We start from the raw sequence: 19720 nt of genomic DNA, 5'->3' as shown, positions 1-19720 counted from the left end.
GCTTTGGCTGCAGCTCACACAAAGGGGGCTGCTTTTGGTAGGGATTTTTTAATAGAATATGGTGCTGTTTTGAGTGTGGGGGTTTTTTTAGTTGCGAAGAATAGCTTTTAAAACAATTTGTGAGCATGTTGTTGCGTAAACTCCCATTCTCTACCAGCCCTTAACATTAGATCATGACTCACACGGCTCCGTGGGGCTTAGGCTGGGAGCACAGCCTGGTGGGGACAGCACGGAGCCCAAGGACTGTACATGGCTCACAGGGCACTGGCAGGGCAGCAGACGTGCTTTAGTCCCTCGGCATGAGCCTGGAGCTGCGGTGCTGCCTGACACAGCCCAGCTCTGCCCATTGCGTTGGCCTGAAGCTGCTGAACTAAAAATAGTGCTGACTTTGGCGCTGTGTGAGGTTCATCTCACCAAGGGCTCCAGGCGAAATGGTTCCACGTCAAACAAAGTCCTGCCTCAGCTTGGTGCTGTGTCTGATTGGCTTTAAAAAGGGTTGCTTGCTGAATGTACGCCACTCCCACCGATCCATTCCAAACGATGGGAGCTGAGCTCTGCCAAACGTGTGTGTATTTGAAGCCGCCTCCTTTCACATTGTGGCTGCGGCTCTTTCAGCAGTGACAGATCCTGGCAGCGCCCTGTGGTGCCTTTTCTCACAGTTTTTAGGGCGTTTTGGCATTTTTAGGGGATTAAAGATGCTGCGCACCCTGCAGCTGGTTCAGCAGAAGCGAACACGGAGATGTGAAGTTATTCGCTCTTTATCACGAGTGTGGAAAAGTCAATGGAGGACAAAGCATTCAGGCTGTGGAAGCTGTAATGGGGGCAGCTACAGAAACGTATCACCTCATATCAGAAACGTGATGGATCCGAGGGCGCATCCTCTGCGCAGTGATAACGCACCCATTGCAACCAATGGCGACCAAGGGCCGCCTCGCCGCCAGGAAGCAGAAGCAGCATGTGAGGTTCCGTTCTGAGTCGCGCTGCAGCGGGGCGGTGTGACAAGGTGACACGGTCCGGCCATGGGCATCCACTTCGGGAACCTGGCCCAGGTGCGGCACATCATCACGTACAGCCTGTCGCCCTTCGAGCAGCGCGCCATCCCCAACGTCTTCTCGGACGGGCTGCCCAATGTGTGGCGGCGCTTCAGCTCGCAGGTCTTCAAGGTGGCGCCCCGTGAGTAGGAGCGGGGCTGAGCGGGGGCCTGATGGAGCTCGGGGGGGCACAGTGAGCAATGGGGTCTTATGGTGGCAATGGGGCTTTGTAGTGGCAGTGGGGTCTTATAGTGGCAATGAGGCTTTATTGTGGCAGTGGGGTCTTATAGTGGCAATGGAGCCTTATGGTGGCAATGGGGCCTTACGGTGGCAGTGGGGCTTTATGGTGGCAATGGGGCTTTATAGCGAGGTGTCATGGCTGTGTTGCCGTAGAAGCACAGCGGGCAGCCCGTGCTGCTCTGTGCCGTGCCCTGTGTCAGTGTTTCCTTTCCGTTTCCAGCCTTCCTGGGCACCTACCTGCTGTACTCGTGGGGCATGCAAGAGTTTGAGAGGCTGAAGAGGAAGAATCCTGCTGACTATGAGAACGACCAGTGACTGCACCGCTCAGTGTCACCGCTCTGCGTTACTTGTTCCATTGCTCATTCACGGAACCAGAGGGACGGGGAGATAATACATAATAATGCCTAATAAACTTTAACTTTGGCCTGTATCTTTATATGAAGTCTGTGTCTTACATTGTTTAAGGTGAATTATACCCCGTTATCTGTCAGGTGAATGCCATACAGAGATAACAGTACTAAAATCCTCTAAGCTCAAATTGCTTTATTTCACATTTCTCTCTGACTCTATTTTCTAGATACATTTCTCAGTGTATTCAGTTGAAGGCAGCCCTGGCTACAGTACAGGTGATGAGAAATAGCAGAGCATTGGTGAGCAATTTGATCTTTTTATCCTCCTCTCACTGGCCACTTTTTGCTTGAATTAGAACATATTCCAGTCTGTGTACCTGTGAAGAACAGTCTGATATGATACTGACAAAAATTGCCCAGCCTGACTGATGGTTCAGAATTGAATATGAGCTTTGATCCTTTATACAGTTACCAGGTTATCATATTTATTAATAATAATCAGATGATAAACTGCAATTCTGATGTTTGGTTAGCGTTAACTGGCTGAATTAAAAGCAGTTCCTAGGGAACTACAAGGAAGTAAAAGGATTATTTTAACACCCAAAGATGATTTAAGGAACTCTATTACTACCATTAAATTTTCAAATGCATGACTACAAAATTCACCCCGGGGCTCTTACATGTATGACACGTTTCCCTCTGCAAAGTCCAGAACATTTGGCCCATTCCTTTATCTTTTATTTTTCTTAGTGTTGAGCTGTCTGCCTCAAATTCAAGCAAAGTAACACCTTTATCTCCCTGTCACGCTATTCCTGTAGCTGGTACTGAAAATTTATCTAATCTGGAGAGTGTGGCGTTCTTCTGTGATAGATCCTTTGTGGGTTAAGGGCTGAGCTGTCTGGAAGTCAAAGATGCTCAGTCTCTCACTTCAGCAAGCTGTGGATATACACTTCCAATAGCTGCAGGCTTTCTTGTTCTGTACTCCCAAGTGCAGTCTGAGGTTGGCAGAAACAAGCAAAGCAAGCTACTCAGTGCTGTAAGTTCTGCTAAAAATAATCTATTTCAGTTCTATTTCTACTTAAGCAAGGGAAGAATAAACTGGGTTCTCCAATTCTGAGCAGCCAAACATGTCGGCAGCCATACTTCATTCAGAACTCTTGTTTGGGTCTTATTTACTTACCCTCAAACAGCAACAGGAGTTGATTCGTAGCCTGAATAACAGGACATCTAAGGTTTCGTACTGTGGGAGTTTGAGTCAATACTTCCTTTTTGGTACCTCTCAGCAGTTCTGTTGAGCATGAGCAGCTCAGAACAGAGCCCAGCCTCTCGTGAGGTCTCTGCTCCCATTCACAGCTGAACTATGTCCAGACCAGCTGCTAGACTGCTGTAAACAGGTGGCAAGTTCAGCTGCCACTGCTGAGTTTACCTACAACCCAGCAGCCCCGTGAGCTTCAAGCGACAGCACCGCTGCCAGGCCCTGGCTTTTAACCTTCATGCTGCAGGGTCAGCAGCTGGGCTGGAGCTGCTCCCTGTCTGTTCCTGCTGCTGGCAGCACCTGCTGCAATCCCGCTGAGCTGTTCTCATCTCTGCAGTTGCCTGCAGGCCCAGCCGTGCAGCAGGGAGCAAGAAGCAAACCTGGCACATTGACATGCTGCTGCAGTGATGGCTCCCACCTGCCAGGTGGTACGTGGGAGCTCAGCTGAGCAGCATTTCAGAGTCTGAACAATGCAGCTGAAAATCAATCTGTCCCCTCATTTATTTCTGATGTTCCTTCACTAAATGCTAAAAGTGGCAACACAGCAATGTTTTACATTCTTTTCAATTGTTTAAACAATTGCAGTGGCTATCTACTGGCCTGCAACAGACATCTGGACTGCACTGCATTTGCACACATGGAAACAATCAGTCCCTTTTTTTTCTTGCACAGATGAAACAGATGCAGCCCAGAAGGGATCTGCAACTACAAAGACACTATAAAGAACTTATAATACACAACAATTTTGATGTATCATCACACGACTAGTTTTAGCTAGCAAAAAATGCTGAGAAACAATGACATGCTGGAGGCACTGCTCTTAGAGTTGAGATGCCATTCAAACCTGTGCTCCACAGGTGAAGGCAGTAATTAAAACTCAGTTGTATGTAAAGAAAGGATTCAGTAGAAGAAACAGTTGAGAAATTCACAGCAAAATGTAAAAAAAACAACCAACCAACACTGAAGTTCAGCTATTTGATCTGCAGTGATTATGTGAGACCCAAGAATGCAAAATAAAGACCAGTTTTGATTCCTCCTCACAGGGAAGCAAGACAAATAAGGGGAAGTGGGAAAATGTAAGAGGAACGCCAGAAAAGGAGCAAATCTTCCTGCAGTGGGTTGGAGGCAATATGCTGCAAAGGGCTTTCATTTAATCCCAGTGAAATTTGGGCTTCGCAGTAATCATTTGTAGGCTGGAACCTGACAACCAAGCAGGCATTATCTTAATCTATGTAACTTGCCTTCCACGCTGGCACTTATGCCTCCATATTGGGCAATCACAGAAAACTGTAGCCTACTGCATTCACATTTGGATTTATAATGTAGCTGAAGCACAATTATTTTGTACAGTACCTGAAATATTTGTTTTTAAACAGACTGCTTCCAAATCTACGTGCAGAGCTTGACACAGCTATACTGGTGTTCTGCTACTCTGCAACTGAAAAAAGTCATTTCCTTGACAGATACAGCAAACCTGGACATACGTGGTAGCTGGGTGCATGAAGCATCACAGCCAAAAAGGAGTAAATAGTGACAAGGTGCATTTACAGAGTAGTAATCTTAGACACACACCTACTCCTACTTGTCTCAGTGGGAGACAAGTGGGGGAAGCATGTTTCAACTTTGATATTTTGGAAGAAATGGGAAGCAGTATGTAGTGCTTTTTAAACATTATTTTCTCTGGGCTGTTGGCAATCTTCTATCACCACAGAAGAGTTTAAGATTTCCCTTAATTACAGTCTGCCTGTCCACATCAGTGGGAGTTTTGTAGGCACCTTTCAGAAGATGAATCGTGAGGTAGACTATGAGATACAGAGGCAGAGTACAGCAGAGAGCATTCATCTCCATAAACCAGTCTTGCTACATAGAGCAACTCACCTCCATAAAATCCTTGCAGCCATCCCTTCTACTTTTTTGCTTAGCTATCTAGAGATTAACTGCACATGAGGATCCTTGAAAGGACAGATCTGTGATTTACCTACCAAGTAATAACATTATTTTGACATTCCAAACCCCACATGGAAAATATTATATCTGATTCTCAAGTACTGCTTTGTGGGAATAAAGGTTAAATTATTTGCTTGTGATTCTTTCACACACCAAGAATGAGAAGCAGAGTCGAAAGTTTGATTCTCTGCTCAAAATACTCTCAGGAGAGCAGTATTTACCTCCCAGCTGGCAAACTCAGAGCTGTGCATGCTGTGAATGTCACAGAAGTCAAATAAGGTTATGGCTTTTTGATCTTCACCATGAGACTGTTGGCCACCCACACTTTTACTTGCAGGCACACAAGGGAGTTCTGGTAACATGCTAGATAGGTGTTAAAGAAAGAACAGTTGGCAAATCTGGTAAGCTGACCAGACAAAGTACAAGTGGAAGGAGAGTAAATCATTAGCTAGATAGATAGGCCTTGAACCAGATCGCTTCAGTAGATGCTAACTTTGTAATTCCCTCTTGCTCCTAAATGAACTTTGTTCCTGTAATGACTGACAGCTGATGCAACGATAAGAGAATGAAGCCTATAAAAATCTGGCTGTAGCTTGGGAAGTTCTATTCGGGGCTCTTCCAACCTCCTCCACCCACAGCTGCTCCTACAGTTGAAGTGGCAGCTCATCCTGTGAAGATGCACTGTTGGAAAAGCATGGCATTCCTTTTATTCTTCTCACTGCTGCTCAGTCAGGTAAGCACAGATTACTGTTTGAAGTGCTAGTTCAGATGTCAGACAGCAAAGACGTGCATGAACGAGAGGAACTGGCAGGAGTCAGCAGTGTGGGTAGAGCTCTTTTGGGGGACTCAGCATCCCAAAGAAGCAGAGTGTCTGCCTAGTGAAGATGGGTCACTTGCTCAGTTACTTTTCAGAGTAATTGTGCCTTCCCTCCCAAAGTAACTAAAATGCTGATTTTTAATAACTATTTCTTTAGGACTCGGATACAAACAATTATGCTTTAAGAGAGCAATGTCTGAAAACAAGGAAGATTTAAAGTCCTTCACTTAGTAATGCTTAAGATGATTGACCCGAGCATCAAAATGACCCTCTGCCCACTGCTGCTGCATGTTGCTGACAGTTGGCTGCTCTGTTCCAGGCACACTCTGCTTCCCTGCACCAACCACAGCCCCTCCAGAGACAGAAGCGGATGACACCTTTCTGGAGAGGAGTCTCACTGAGACCCGTTGGAGCCTCATGTAGGGATAACAGTGAATGCATTACAATGCTATGCAGGTACTAACCCTAATCAACATCATGGCTTGGAGACGTTTGATACTGTGTTATGTGGAGGAAGTTCCTACTTCTTCTCAATCAATTAAGATATGAGATTAACTCTGTGCATAAAAGAAAAAGATGCCAGGAATAAGGATGGAGCAATAGATTGAGACCTCTTCTGTTGGCAGTACAAACAGAACAGAGTCCAAGTGCCCTTGATGACAGGCCTGAGCCATTGCAGTGCAACCCCAGAAAAGTCATCTTAGAAAGAGAAAAAAGAACACAGAGTTCGAGACTGAATTTAGGTACTGAGGCCTTAAAAATTAATCCTTAAGGCCAAAATAATTCACTTTAAAGCATATATTAATTAAAAGGGACTAGTTCAGCTCTCATTTTGAAGAGAGCTAAAATACTAAAGCAAAAATTCCTCAGTTGCCATGCACACGAAGTATGAGTAAATTGTCCAAATCCATATAAAAAGTGATGTTGAAGTTACTTGGTGACTGAAAGCTGATTTTGTGGCACCTACTGTACTGCCAGAAAGCAAATGGAAGAAGAGCAGAACATATACATCATCTAGATGCAAATGCTACAGGAAATGGTAGTCAGGCTCCTCTTTTGCATGCATTTGAAATGCTTCTTGTGGTTCTACCAACTAGTATGGATGAACTGTAACAGCAGCTACAGGAAGATAAATAGACAGAAAGGTGTCTCTTATGGGTAACTTGTACGCCACTATCTGACTACTGGGTCAGACCTGGGTAAGCTGTTCTTTGCAGTTACCATGAGAAGCAAAGAATGTAAAACGAATAAAGTCAAACTGAATTAAGTCAGTGAGATAACAGCAGCACTGCTGCAATGGCTGAGTAAGATGAGCACCGCTAGGGCTGGATAGACTTGTGTAAGCCCTACATGGCCGCCAGTCTGAGCTGTCAGTGCCTGATGATGTTTTGTCCTCCAGGAAGAACCGCTGCTTCCTTAGAACTGCCTCCGAGTGACCTGCCTCTAAGAACACCCACTGCTGTTACTGCTGCCACGGCTCAGCTCTACTTGTGACGTATTTATTGACCACTCAGAAGCTACGACAGCAAATCAGCAACAAGTACATTCGACTTTCCTGCCACAGGAACTGGTAAAAGGACTTCAAAAAGATGGAGAGCATTCGCTCACCGGGGTTGTACCTCTGCAGCACGCACTGAGGATGGCCAAGCTCAATAAAAGGACTCTGCATCTCATGTTTGTTTTGTTTGTAATTGTTCATATATATATATTTATTTTAAGGTGCGTATTAAAAGTTTATATTCCGCAAACTACCTGGGTTTCCCCTTGCATCCTGTGACCACAGTGTCTGCTGACGGCACATCAGGCACTTCAACCAGAAGTGCTTATTTCACAGTGGACTTTAGACATTTATCGTTCAACCTGGCAAGTGTGTAAAGTTGATCACGCTTCTGTCTCATTTCAGTCTCAATAGCTGAACTCTTAGCCGGACTTCAAATAAAAGCCTGTTAGAAGAGAGAGCAAACAAACTGATAATAATAGTGCTAGCAGATTCAATATACTAAATATATCTGGTGATAACTGGAAGAAGTATTTACTTTTAAATTATTTCTAATCAAAATTGCCTACGTCCCAAGCTGACCTCCCCGTCTGAATAATCCCATTATTTCAACATACCTCACATACTGGACGGTATCTTCCCTTGTTATGCAGAGTGCTGGGGTCAAAAAAGAAACCTCTGCTTAAAAATACAGCAGCAGGGAGCACGCAGCCCTTTCAACAGACAGGACCACTTTGAAGTTTAATACAGAAAATCTATTTGATATTTATTAAACTTAGTTTCTCCAGTTACAGTTTTGCATTGTACAAAGCATTTTAATGACACAGTAGTTAAAAAGATCTTTACAAATTGAAATGTGATACCCTTTTCTCCAAATATTTTAATTGCCATAAATTTGTTTAAAAATACACATTAAACGCATGTTTCAGACACTAAACTTTCTATAATCTCAATACCACAAAATACATAGAATATACTATACAGATGTGGAAAAAATCTAGTTAGTATATAATACTTTGCTCACCATTAACAGCTTTATTACGTGAAATGCACATACTGACTTAGAAATCCTAATTTGAGCCCCAAAGTACCCTTTGAAATTTCAAATGTATTGCAACAAATAAAATCACAGTTGGTGTGTTTCTTTAGGTTTTGGTTGAAGACGGACGCCTAAATATTCCCATAGAAACAAAACGTAACACATGGACTTGTCATGTACAAAGTGTGAAACAGAGACATCCCATTAGTTACTAGCAGTACCTTTCTGTATGATTCACAAGGGCTTCATTTATAAGAGACAGGTGAAAAGTTACCTTCCCTCACCCACAAACCCTCCCCCCAAAAAACCCTTCTTCATCAAATAATAATTTCAATTAAGATAAAGGATTTTTAATAAATATATAAGCACTTTATCCTCCATATACAAAATTTCTTAAAACAATTTAAAAGGGGGACCAGATACAAATGTCAGGAACTGTGCTTGCAAAAGTCACGCCTGGTCCTTAGAGTTGAGTTTTCAGATGTGTAACATCAATGCAGCCGAAAAGAAGCGCTGCAGAAGTACTGTGCACCCAACAGCACCGATTCCCCGGGCTGCATATAAAAACCAAGTCGGGGAACACTGCATTCCAATTTGCCCGTATCAGCTCCAATAGCAAACGCAGAGAGGTATGACAGGAGTAGGTACGTTTCCATTAAGTTTCCAGATGAAATTAAAACTTTTACATAAAGATGGCCTATATAAACCCTAACGCTGTAACACAGCGTTTCAAATTGTTCAGTATAGTGTATTCGATTGAAACTCAGCTGAGATCGGCAGAGAGCAAAGAACTAATGCTGTTGATAGCTGATCTAGCAACGACCAGAGCTCGTATTGAGAGAAAAATGTACTTATTACATCGCTAAGCCCTCCCTCCCTGCCTCCCCCCACCCCCAATACCGCTGCTTTCAAATGGCATCATGGCATCAGAAACCAATTCCTTGAAAAGTAATGGAGTTTGACATACATCACGATTCCCTGATTGATTGATTGCTTTTAGGTAACTTTCACACTGTGGAGATTTGCCTCCTGGAACAGCTCTGTATTTGTCTGAGTTGGCCACCAAAAGCTTTGGCTAGTCTTCACACTTCAAGATATCCAGCATTAACATACAGGTTTCCATAACACTGTTTCATTAGATGGAATAATTTAAACCCTGACCAAAATTTTTGTCAGAAATCTAGAAATTTGGAAGTTGCTTACTCCCCAATGGGTAATTCAAACTTGACTTGCTCAGGCCCTTAACATAAACGCTGCGGTGACAGTAAATATCTGTTAGGTAACTGAAATATTAAATACAGCAAAGGTAGTCTCTTTTTCCAATAGTTTCCCATTCTGGAAAACTACATCATTATCTGCCTACGGCTTTATTTTACTTGCCCCGGGCAAGCACATCATTCCCATAAAGTACTGACTCTGTATGTTGGGGCCATTCATAAATACATTTCAGGGCTTTTTTTTTTCTTCTTCTTTTCCTTTGTTATCACAGCAATCAAGCCTCAGCAATCTAAAGGAATATACATTGCACTCCTGTATAATATGCAAGATTTATCACCAGTAAGATGGTGACTCAGCACTCAATAAATAATATATCAATATAGTCAGTTGCACCATAATCTAAAAACAAGTATAACATATACTTTGGACAGACTGATTTCATATATATATACATATATGTTAAAAGACACATACAATACAAATTGCATACTGCCATCAAAAGCCAAGAAGAGCCATTCACACGCTCTACTTTATGGCTAATAGTTTCAAATCAAAATAAAAGTATCGGGCTGTTTTACTCTGGTGTCCTGAAGATTTGTTTATAAGTATAAATGGTTGCACCTTACCATCTAGGAACCTGCAAGTTTCACAGCAAATCCAAATAATAGTGATATCTGAGCAAGCCTAGTCTGATTAAGCCATTTTTAAGATTCACCAACTGGGACCACGTTCGGTAAGGGAATTAAGATCTCAGTGTTGATATGTGCTTAAGATCCAATCATCTAGGGAATCGTTGAGGAAGCTGGGAGTGAGGGATCCCCTCCTCAGCCACCAGCGCAGCCTGCCTTAGTGCTGACGCTGTCTGCATTTCCACTGCTGTTGTGTAGAGGTTAACAAAAGGACAGAGTTGGACTGTTAGTCTGCATCGTGGCACCGGGATGGAAGCATATTCAGTATTTGCATTTTTTTAATTGCTATGAAATCTGACAAAGTACACAACTTCTGTCTTAGAAACAATGGTAAAGCCCAAATCAGATATGCTTTTGGAAGTGTGAAATTTAAGTGTCTCTGATTGAAATAGCCACAGATGAGTAAGGCATTTTTCAAATAACAAGACCACTGTGTATCTCCCATACAGACAGAAAACCTGGGCAGCACTCCAGGGAATGTTTCCCTGTGACGGATTCTGTCATCCATTCCAGGTCCACATTTTAACACAATGTAAGAAGTCTTTCAGTTACCCAAAGACCCACTGACCTGGGGACAAGCAAAACATTTTTGTAAGAGACAACTGCGTGTAACACTAAAAGGTATTTGTGGGACTCTAAGGAAATAAAAAGAGAAAATAAATTCCCAGAGATGAGACCATTCCTGCTTACAGTCATGGTCACGGTGCACAAAGGAGCAAGCTGGAAGCAGCCGCACCGGCCGGTGCAGCACTACACAAAAAAAAACAACTATGAATGCAACTCCTACAAACGTATTTTTTATATAGCGTCAAAAGAGTGCTAGGCACTTTAGAGTATTAAAGGAAAAATTAGTTGACAGTGTCCTATTAACCAGGATGCAGAGTCTGAGGGTACAGAGTTTTGTCTCTAACAGCAAACACGAAAAGAATGCAATCTTGCACAGTGATTTAATAAAAAGGATGCTCCAACCAACAGACCTGATCAGTGATTCAGCTCTAACGGGAAAAGTCACAGGTCCGCTAACCAAACACATGTTGGTTCGTATGTAGCAAAGCTCTTCTGGAAGTACAAAACACGCTGGAACACAAAGGAAGCTCTACGAATATGCAGCTACCTTTTAGTAGGTTACTCATTTCAAAACTTCTAAACTCTTAAAGCCCATAGGACATACTGCAGTACTAAGTAGCGTAGAATTCTATTCCTTCTTTTGAGGTTGCCATGATTTTGGCACTTAACCATGACGACACAAAACTTTAGTGCAATATTTTTTCCTGAACGTGCACGTTCATCTCTGGTACAGAACTAAGGGTTAAATGGGAGATAAAACAAAGCAGCATTCCACAATCGCACTCTAAAGTATTCAGAGCTTGACTCTTTAGAAGACCACTGCAATGAGAAGTCAGTTTGCATGACAGACACTGGTACTTTTGAAAAAGAAATGGAATTTTACCCAAGTACTGCAGAAGACCACTGCATACAGTACACCTGGTCCTGCTGTAAAACATCTTGTAAACAGTTCATAAAATCTTCATCTAAAAGTAAGGCATAAGGCACACCAGACATGTTAGGGGCACTAAGCAATACTGAAAGCAGTAGCATTTTAAACCTTTGACTCAGACAAGCACCTCATGTGGAAAGGTACTTTGGTTTTGAGAGCAGTCGACTGCAACTCCACAAACTGTTTCTGTTACACCAACTCGCTTCCCTCTCAAATGAATATTCTGCTCCATCAAATGCATCAAACACGAATGGGACCTTCATTAACATGGGGTAAATACAAGTTTTAAATCCATTCTGCATCAAAACGATTAGACAACTTCCCTGTAATAGCAGGTGTGCTCCCCCACCCCACAATGGCTGTTGCACTGTTATGCTGTAGTGTCCATTAACCACCAGACATTTTTTCAGGCAGAAAAAAAAATGGACCTCCGTCTCTACTTAAGATTCCTGATTTTCCAGTCAATGAGAAAGTTGCAAATGGCAGTTCTGGTAGGAATTTAACTACTGTTGGTTTTTTTCACCACAAAACTGCTGATTTTGCAAGTGTCAAAAAATGACAAACAAAATGCGTTTTAAATGAAGAGAGATTAAAAAAAAAGCACAAGATTGTCCATTTCAGAAACCTTTCCTATATGCCTTTCCTATCAGACCGAAGTTCATTCCTACACCATTACTCTGATATTACATTCAAATTGTTTCATGATTTGCTATAGTGTTAACCAATGGTTTGAAACTGCCTTGAAAGCAACCCAAGTCAGAACCAGCTAAATTTTTTGTCCATATAAATTTCTTTAAAATTCATTTAAATGAAGTATTTTAATACGTAGAAGAATATCTGGAATTTTTTCTATTTAGTACAAATTCTGCAATAATAAAACTCTAGCTGTCATTTATTAGTTGATCATAGGCATTAGGCATGAAAAGTATGGTGTTTCTACACGTTAGAACCTATCAATCCTAATTCCTTTTACAGGTTCTACCACCACAAGACATTACAGAGTAACAAAGCTCACAGAGTACTTAAATAAAGTGTCTATGTTTAATTTTTCCTAAGTACTTGGAAGGGTAAAATTTAGGGAAGAAACAGCTAAAAACTACCCAAAAACTGGGCTTTTCAAAATTAAAATTAAAAAAATTAAAATAAATAGGATTTAAACCGACTATTTACGTATTGTGACGGGAATTCCAATGACTGATCCATCCATGATAGATTAGCCAAGCTACACCTTTATATGTCGCAAATTTAAAAATATTTAAATAACTTAAAAAGGGAATACTGAAGGAGTTCATTAACAAGATCGTTTTGGGTTAAAACACAAAACACAAATCAAGATGGGAGACATGTGAAAGCATTCTTTGTTTTTAGTGTCAACTAAGCAATGTGTTATGGCAGTCTTCCTTATTGACATGACACAGTGTTGTGGAGATAAATCAGAGGCAGCAAGAAAAATGTGTTCAATTTTCCATTCCTTCAGTTCGAAGTATCACTTGGCATCCAGGCGCAACCAGTGTAGTCCCTGACAGGTGTAACGCACTAGGTCTGTCATGATGCTCGAGTTAAAAACCAGAGGGCCCATAGCTTTATCCAGTTCGGCAAAGAACTCTAAAACAACAGAAACACAAATTAGGCACAGTCGTTCTCATTGGCTGCCGTAAGTGAAATATTGCTCTCCCTAAAAGAACACCACCTCAGCACAAACATTGCAGATCAAGGCAAAAGAAATGAAAGACGGCTGAAGATGGCAGAAGAAAGAGAAAGAGATCCTTTCTAAGCCCATTTCTTTACTGTTTTGCAGAAGGTAAGCATAATTACACTGTGGCCTAACTGTTACAAAGCATTCTTGGCCTTCTCCCTCGAATGTGTATATTCACTCCAGGATTTCAGAAAAGGAAATGCACCAAGTTCTACTTCCTAAAGAGAAAAACTTGCAGGAAATGCAAGACTTATTTATTTATTTTAAGCATAGCTGGTAGGAAATGTTAGATCTCCAACACCACCTGACAACCAGGACAGCCAGCCCAGAGCATCGCTGTCACCAAAGGAATTACTTTCCATCTTTCTTTTACAAAGGACCCAATTATTTATCATTATGCACTGTTAACTCCAAAATTGAAAACCTGTTAGAATTTAACACAATGTATACATCTTAGGTTACAACTTGCCTTTGCCTACCCTTACCTTTCTGTTCTTTAGACAGCTGTTCAGCTTGGTCCCAAATTTCAGTGGCATAGAGGAAGTTGGATGTAACTTGGACGTAGCTGGCTGCCATCTGATGGATCCTCTGGGGGATCGTCACCGAAGACCCACTCCCTGAAGGGTTGGCTGCCCCAGAGGAGTAATTTCCTGAATTCCCTGGAGACAGCTTTGGAGAGACTGGAGACGGCATACCAACAGGCTTGCTGCTTATCCAAAGGAAAACATTACATTGTAAAACACGCACACAGATATGTCAGGTGTGTCATGCAAATGTCTTCCTACAGCTCAGAACATGGGATGCTAAGGCACTCCTACTTCACACACTGAGAACTCAGGACTGGCCCTAAAACAAGTGAGCTTTTGAAAACCTCTCATGTTCCTCCAGCTCCTGTATTTTAGCCTCACAGCCAAATCAACATGCAGCATCTTTCAATCAAATCTGTTGTTTAAATAAATTGAACCTCACATAGTAATAATGAAAAAATTAAAGCAAGGCAATTATACTGCTGTTGTATTTTCAAATAACATGATGCATATCTGAAATGCCCTCCTAAAATTCTGGTTTTTGTTTTGTTTTGATAGAGTAATCTATAAAAAGTCTGTTGTCAGGTTTCAAGAACAGAAGTAAACTGCTGTACCATGGAAGAGCTTACTGTGAAAGCACTTGTAGCCATCTGGGCTACAAGTGCATCACTGCAGCACTAATAAAGCTATTGTTTTGAGAGCAAAAGCATTACATAAAACAACAAACCACTGAGACAAGTGACCTGTGTGTTAAGGACACACTGAGAAGTTTTTTGTTCATTCCTCCCAACAAGGAGTTGCCTGAGAATATCTCTGTACAGCACATTTCTCAACCTCTTATCAGAACACTTACCTGAACAAAGGGATCAAAATCTAGACCTTAGAACAATTAGAAATTAGAACAAAAACAACAGAAGCTCAAGAAAGTAAAAGCTGCTCTTTGAGCACCTCAAACTCACAGTTTATGTGGAGAATGAGCTATAAACATAGAAATACAGGTAAACTTTTACTACCTACCTTCCCATACCAGGTGACGGTGCTTGAGAATTATTATAGGAATTCTGTTGGGAAAAAGTAAACGTATGTTTATACCTCAGCTAATTATATTTTATCTGGTTGTTTAATTGCTCATTTCTGAACATGAGTTCTCATGGCTTTTCTTTTAAGCATATAATAATATCAAAATATCCTAAATAATATCAAAGTACTTTCAAAATTGGGAAAAGCATCCATTTCACTGATGACTAAGACACAAATCAGCAAAGTTTTAACTTTGTTATATCAACAACAAAATTAAAATTCTCTTTGAAGCCAACTAAATTTACTAAAAGCTGCACCAAAATATTAATAGGAAGCTATCATTAGGACCAATGGGTTGATGACATCATAGTCATGCTGTATCCTCCCAGCTTTAAACTGCTCAGCTTGAATGTACTTTCAAGGTCCATTCCTAAATTAGGGCATACTGGAAGTTCACGTGCAGCAATCTGAATACCAGGCAGAGGAATTTTAAGTAATGTAGAGCTTCAATTTGATTAGTTTTTTAATATTTGAAGAAAATATATATCCAATTACCTTCAGATGTTCAGTCAGAGTTTTAGAATATTTCAATGCACTTTCCTTTTTCAGTTTGAAAAGCCTTAGGTATAGTAGAGATTGGCACCGAAGACTAACCAAAGACAGAACAACAAAACATTTCCAGTTAAAGTCAAGCTTATCACAACATACCAAAAGTCAAAAATGGAGTACCCATGTTTTTAAAAACTTTTCTCTCCCAACACTAAACAGCCAACTGTCAAACTGTAACTAGACAAAGTCCCACACTACCTTTACTTCTCAAGAAAGTAAAGAACAGTTTTGTGCCTTAAGCTGAAACTAGGTTGCAGTGACTTTACTGATACAGCCTTCACTTTTTTCTCATGTCAGGACACACTGAATCTGGTGCATGCTGCTATAGTCCCCCCTCCCTTTTCCACCTGACACAGTCAGCTTTGTTCAACTGCTTGCTGCAGCCATTTAATTAGTCCAGAAGGCAAATGACAATTCTTAACAGCCATTTCAAGTTTTGCCATATCACTGTGTGAACACACAGCAAAGACCCCAAACCCTCCTTCTGCTACTCCTCCCAAATCCAATAGATAATTTCCTTTCCAAGAAAGTTTCAAAACAGAACTGGAAATTCATTCAAATGAGTAAAGCAGTGTGCTCTGATTATGTTATTTTACTAAAATTAAAGCCAAGACCAGACAACAGTTTGCTTGTTAATGTAATCTCAAAGTTTCCCGAAGCATTTAGGTCACAGCCCAACATCAGCTGACCGTGCAACCAACTCAACAGTAGTCTGTTATTTTGGAACACTATAATTTACAAAGAGAGCAAATGAAGAGCTCAGTTCATCAACAGTAACTTTATCAAAACACTAAGGATAATGAAATTCACAAAGGCACCTCTATCATTTTTAGCCATATTAACAATTCCATTGCATGCGACAAGTTACCAATGACATCACGTTCTAAAATAAAAGCAGTAACTGACAGAACATTATGGAAGTCAAAGTCGAAGTCAGTCAGTCATTTTCTTAATAGCTGAAAGACTTTGCTGTTAACAAGCCCTTACAGTAATCGATCTATAGCATCAATGGTACTGAACAGTCAAACAGAAAACTCCTATTTGGTTCAAAACACCTGAAAACTCAGTGTAAGACAGCATTTCACAGACTGAAATCTGTGTGTGTAATTAATCAGTGTGTAATATAAAGTTCAGGATACACGTACCAAAGCACTGCTAGCCTTTTGTCTGCAGCCGTAGCATCTGGTGCCAAGTAATTCTTCAGTTTCATAGTGTACCTATAAACAAATCACCAACAAGAAAACTATCAAGTAAATGAAACATTATACAATCATTTATCAGCCACCAAGTTCTTATGAAATTCAACTTTCAACTCCTTCACTGTTTCAGGTCTTTCCCTCAGACCCTAAACAGAACGTGGCTAGGCAATAATTGGAATAGTTCTGCTCTGCACATGTCACAAATTGTTAAGACATCACAAACTTTGGAATAAAGGATCTCAGCCCTCAAGAACACACTTGAAGCTTCAGTAACTGGAACAAAGTGGCTAGTGATCCGTTCTTAGTGCAGAGCAAGGGACTCCAAAAGTTAGTGGCAGAACATGAGTAAAATGCAGAAGCTTTGATTTCCAGCCCTCTTCCCCAACCATCTGAGTTCTGTGTGTGCTTTACAGCGCTTACTTGATTAATTCCACAGTTTCTGAATACATAGTGAACGGGGACTTGGATTCCTGAGCATTTTTCTCCAATGCATTCCCACACTCAATGAATGACACCACTGCATCTAGGTAGTACACAGCCTTCTCAAACCTGTCAGACTTAGAAGATTGGATAAAAAAAAATAAGGAAAATATTGAGAGGAAATACCAGAAAGTTCTAGTACAGACAGGCAGCAACACAGCACAAGCAGTAAACAAACTCCAGCATAATGTGCAAATACTGGATAAACATTGTAGATTTGCTTACCAATGCATCTGCATTATGTTTTAACTTCTTTGCTTGCTGTAAATAATGATTAGCTGAGTAAGTCCTACAATAGAAGACACATTTAAGGAGTCAGACCACCTACTCTGTACTTCCTTTTATGACAAAAGTTTGTTAATGTTACAGCTTTCACTTCATCCCCCTCTAACTCAAGTTACAATAACAGGAGGTACTGCATCACAATCCCATTTGGGTTCAAAAAATGAAGGCTCCTCTTTGCTACCAAAGACAACAACTGCTCACCATGGGCAAAGCAGACTCTGTTAAAAGAGAACAGGCAGCAGTGATATCCTGAAAGTGTGTGATGGATACATCAACACTTAAAAACAGGACAACCCTGGACTGTTTAGATCTACTGTTTGGTCCATCCACGCTCTGCAGGAACACACAGGGCAGACTAGAGTTTCTCCTCAAGGAGTGCACCATCTGCCAAATATTTGGTGCACAAAGCAGGCAGAGAAGCACGTTGCTGCAGAACAGCATGCAGATCTCCAGAGCATGAACTAGTATTCAGCATCTTTTGTGAAGCAAACAGGACAACCCTTCTCCACAGAAGAGCTCACTGTGCTGCAAGATTAGCACCCCCAAAAAGGGAAAGGCACCCTCTGCTTTTCTTACCTGTCAGCAAAAACAAGTTTTGCTCTTCTGGACTTTGAGCTCTCTGTAGATGGAGCAGAAACAGGAGGGCAGTTCGATGAATTGTTCAGAATCTTCTCCTGAAAGGAAAATGGTCACCGAATCATGTCAAGACTTTTTTTTATTTTTATATTCTCAAAGACAAAGAGGAATTTACTGTACACATTTTTCCCATGATTTCACACTCTGTAAGCAGTAAGTTCAGTTTAGTAGCTGCTTTAGCTGCCATTCACCATACAATAACACAGTTTCCCTGAGGCTTTCATCTCATGCTGGCACAGGGGATGACACAGAGGCTATAATTAAGCTGAGCCCTACTACACTAGGAGATCTCCCTTATTGCTAAATCATGATTTTCCACTCTGAACAAAGAGGCTATATATACTTCTATGACTTCTCATGTCTTTCAACAATAAACTACTGAATGTCTCTGGGTAGAAAAGATTAGTATTTCAGAAACACCAACTTCAAGGAGAAATAACAGCTGTCTTCACAACATGCTGCCCTTGCTCCCCTTAATTTTACATGGCTCAATGTGACACTTCAGGCTAAAGAAGGGACATCAAAACATCTTGTGAATTCTAAGTGAATCTCTTCTCACTAGATCAACAGCATAAGGCAATTTCCCAGCTTCAGTGTGCTTTCAGTTCTTTGGAGTCATCGTGACCGAAGGCCAATTACACAGAGTATTTAATAACCTGCCTTTATCAGATCCTTGCTAATTAGAAGGATCTCAAAGTTGCGAGGCACTGCACTTGCACAGCAATGCCCTAACTACCAGTGTAACATAAAACACCACCAAAACATGCAGGGAAATGCAGCATTTCCAAAGTATGAAAAGAAAAACATCAAACAAGTTAACAGCTGGTTTAGGGACAGTTCTATGCTGATGAATAAGGAAAGGCCAGAGCAGCAGTCTATGATGCAAATCTGCTATCTACAGGCTTCCTGTAAGTGCAGACACCGATGCACACAACCTTCCCAGGTTTCTAAAATTTCACAGTAATGGCATGTAAATTAATCCAGCAGGTCTCCCAGTTTAAATATTGCATGGACTCCACCCTAATGACTAAGCTACTTTCTGCCACTGCCGATGGCAATTTGCTGCTTCACTCCTCCCCAAATCAATTACCCTTCCTGAACACTTCAGAGCAATCAAGGAGAAATGGTACATTTGGAATCCCAAAGATAAAGGTGAAATCCCTCCAACTTGAACATATTACACTCAAATCTGGTTATACAACAGAAATTACTCTATGAAGATACCCAGATGTGCTCACAAGTTTACTCCTGTCCAGTAATACACATTTATATACTAATGAAAAAGCACATTACATATCATGACCTTACACTATCATCATCTTATAATGTTTTTGAAACCCTTCAACTACATATGTTCTTAATCTAAGTTGCTTAAAAAACACTTTCTGCATCACCTTTTCCACAGTGTTTTCTCTACTCTAACCACAGAGAGCTCTGTACCATCCTGATCTGGAATCAGATGAACCTTTCTAGAATCCTAGGGTGAAAAATGAGAGCCACAGCTTTGTATCTCAGCACTGTGCACGGACCCAGCTCCTGTTCTCCTTAAAACGAGGACAAGATCTGTACTTGCTCCAGCGACATAAGAGTAACCTCATTATTCATTCAGTGTGAGCAGATCTGTAGTGATATTTCTCATTAACAAATTAAACAGCAAATACGCAGCATCTGTCATCAAAAGATGAC

The 19720-nt window shown here is 41.2% G+C and overlaps 2 protein-coding genes across 4 annotated transcripts in view; one reads left to right on the top strand and one right to left on the bottom strand.

The window, feature by feature from the left end:
• Window positions 1-5405: 5405 nt before the first annotated feature.
• LOC146755958 (liver-expressed antimicrobial peptide 2-like) lies at window positions 5406-7313 on the top strand. Its single transcript, XM_085525025.1, has 3 exons — window positions 5406-5556; window positions 5960-6096; window positions 7040-7313. Exons 1-3 carry the CDS (start codon window positions 5500-5502, stop codon window positions 7074-7076), a joined length of 231 nt encoding a protein of 76 aa, XP_085381151.1. The 5' UTR covers window positions 5406-5499; the 3' UTR covers window positions 7077-7313.
• Window positions 7314-7878: 565 nt separating this feature from the next.
• LOC146755957 (AF4/FMR2 family member 4-like) overlaps window positions 7879-19720 on the bottom strand; it is a 35777-nt gene continuing 23935 nt past the window's right edge. For all 3 annotated transcript variants that reach the window (XM_085525068.1, XM_085525069.1, XM_085525070.1), the window contains 8 exons: window positions 17975-18072; window positions 17339-17402; window positions 17054-17190; window positions 16580-16651; window positions 15381-15474; window positions 14823-14866; window positions 13764-13984; window positions 7879-13187 (listed from right to left, as the gene is read on the bottom strand). In XM_085525068.1, coding sequence (XP_085381194.1) covers window positions 13069-13187; window positions 13764-13984; window positions 14823-14866; window positions 15381-15474; window positions 16580-16651; window positions 17054-17190; window positions 17339-17402; window positions 17975-18072 — 849 coding nt within the window. In that variant the 3' untranslated portion in view covers window positions 7879-13068. The remainder of the gene's footprint in view (window positions 13188-13763; window positions 13985-14822; window positions 14867-15380; window positions 15475-16579; window positions 16652-17053; window positions 17191-17338; window positions 17403-17974; window positions 18073-19720) is intronic.

This window comes from Coturnix japonica, chromosome 29 (assembly GCF_054131305.1).
Source record: "Coturnix japonica strain WE chromosome 29, WE-NBRP24, whole genome shotgun sequence".
NCBI lineage: Eukaryota > Metazoa > Chordata > Aves > Galliformes > Phasianidae > Coturnix > Coturnix japonica.
The sequence above is the reverse complement of the archived record's forward strand: the minus strand, read 5'-3'. Positions and strand labels throughout refer to the sequence as shown.

Coding starts and splice junctions, on each gene's coding strand:
- LOC146755958 (XM_085525025.1), top strand. CDS start 5,500: ATGCACTGTTGGAAAAGCATGGCATTCCTTTTATTCTTCTCACTGCTG. Junction 5,557..5,959: donor TCTCACTGCTGCTCAGTCAG/GTAAGCACAGAT, acceptor GCTCTGTTCCAG/GCACACTCTGCTTCCCTGCA. Junction 6,097..7,039: donor TGCATTACAATGCTATGCAG/GTACTAACCCTA, acceptor TTTGTCCTCCAG/GAAGAACCGCTGCTTCCTTA.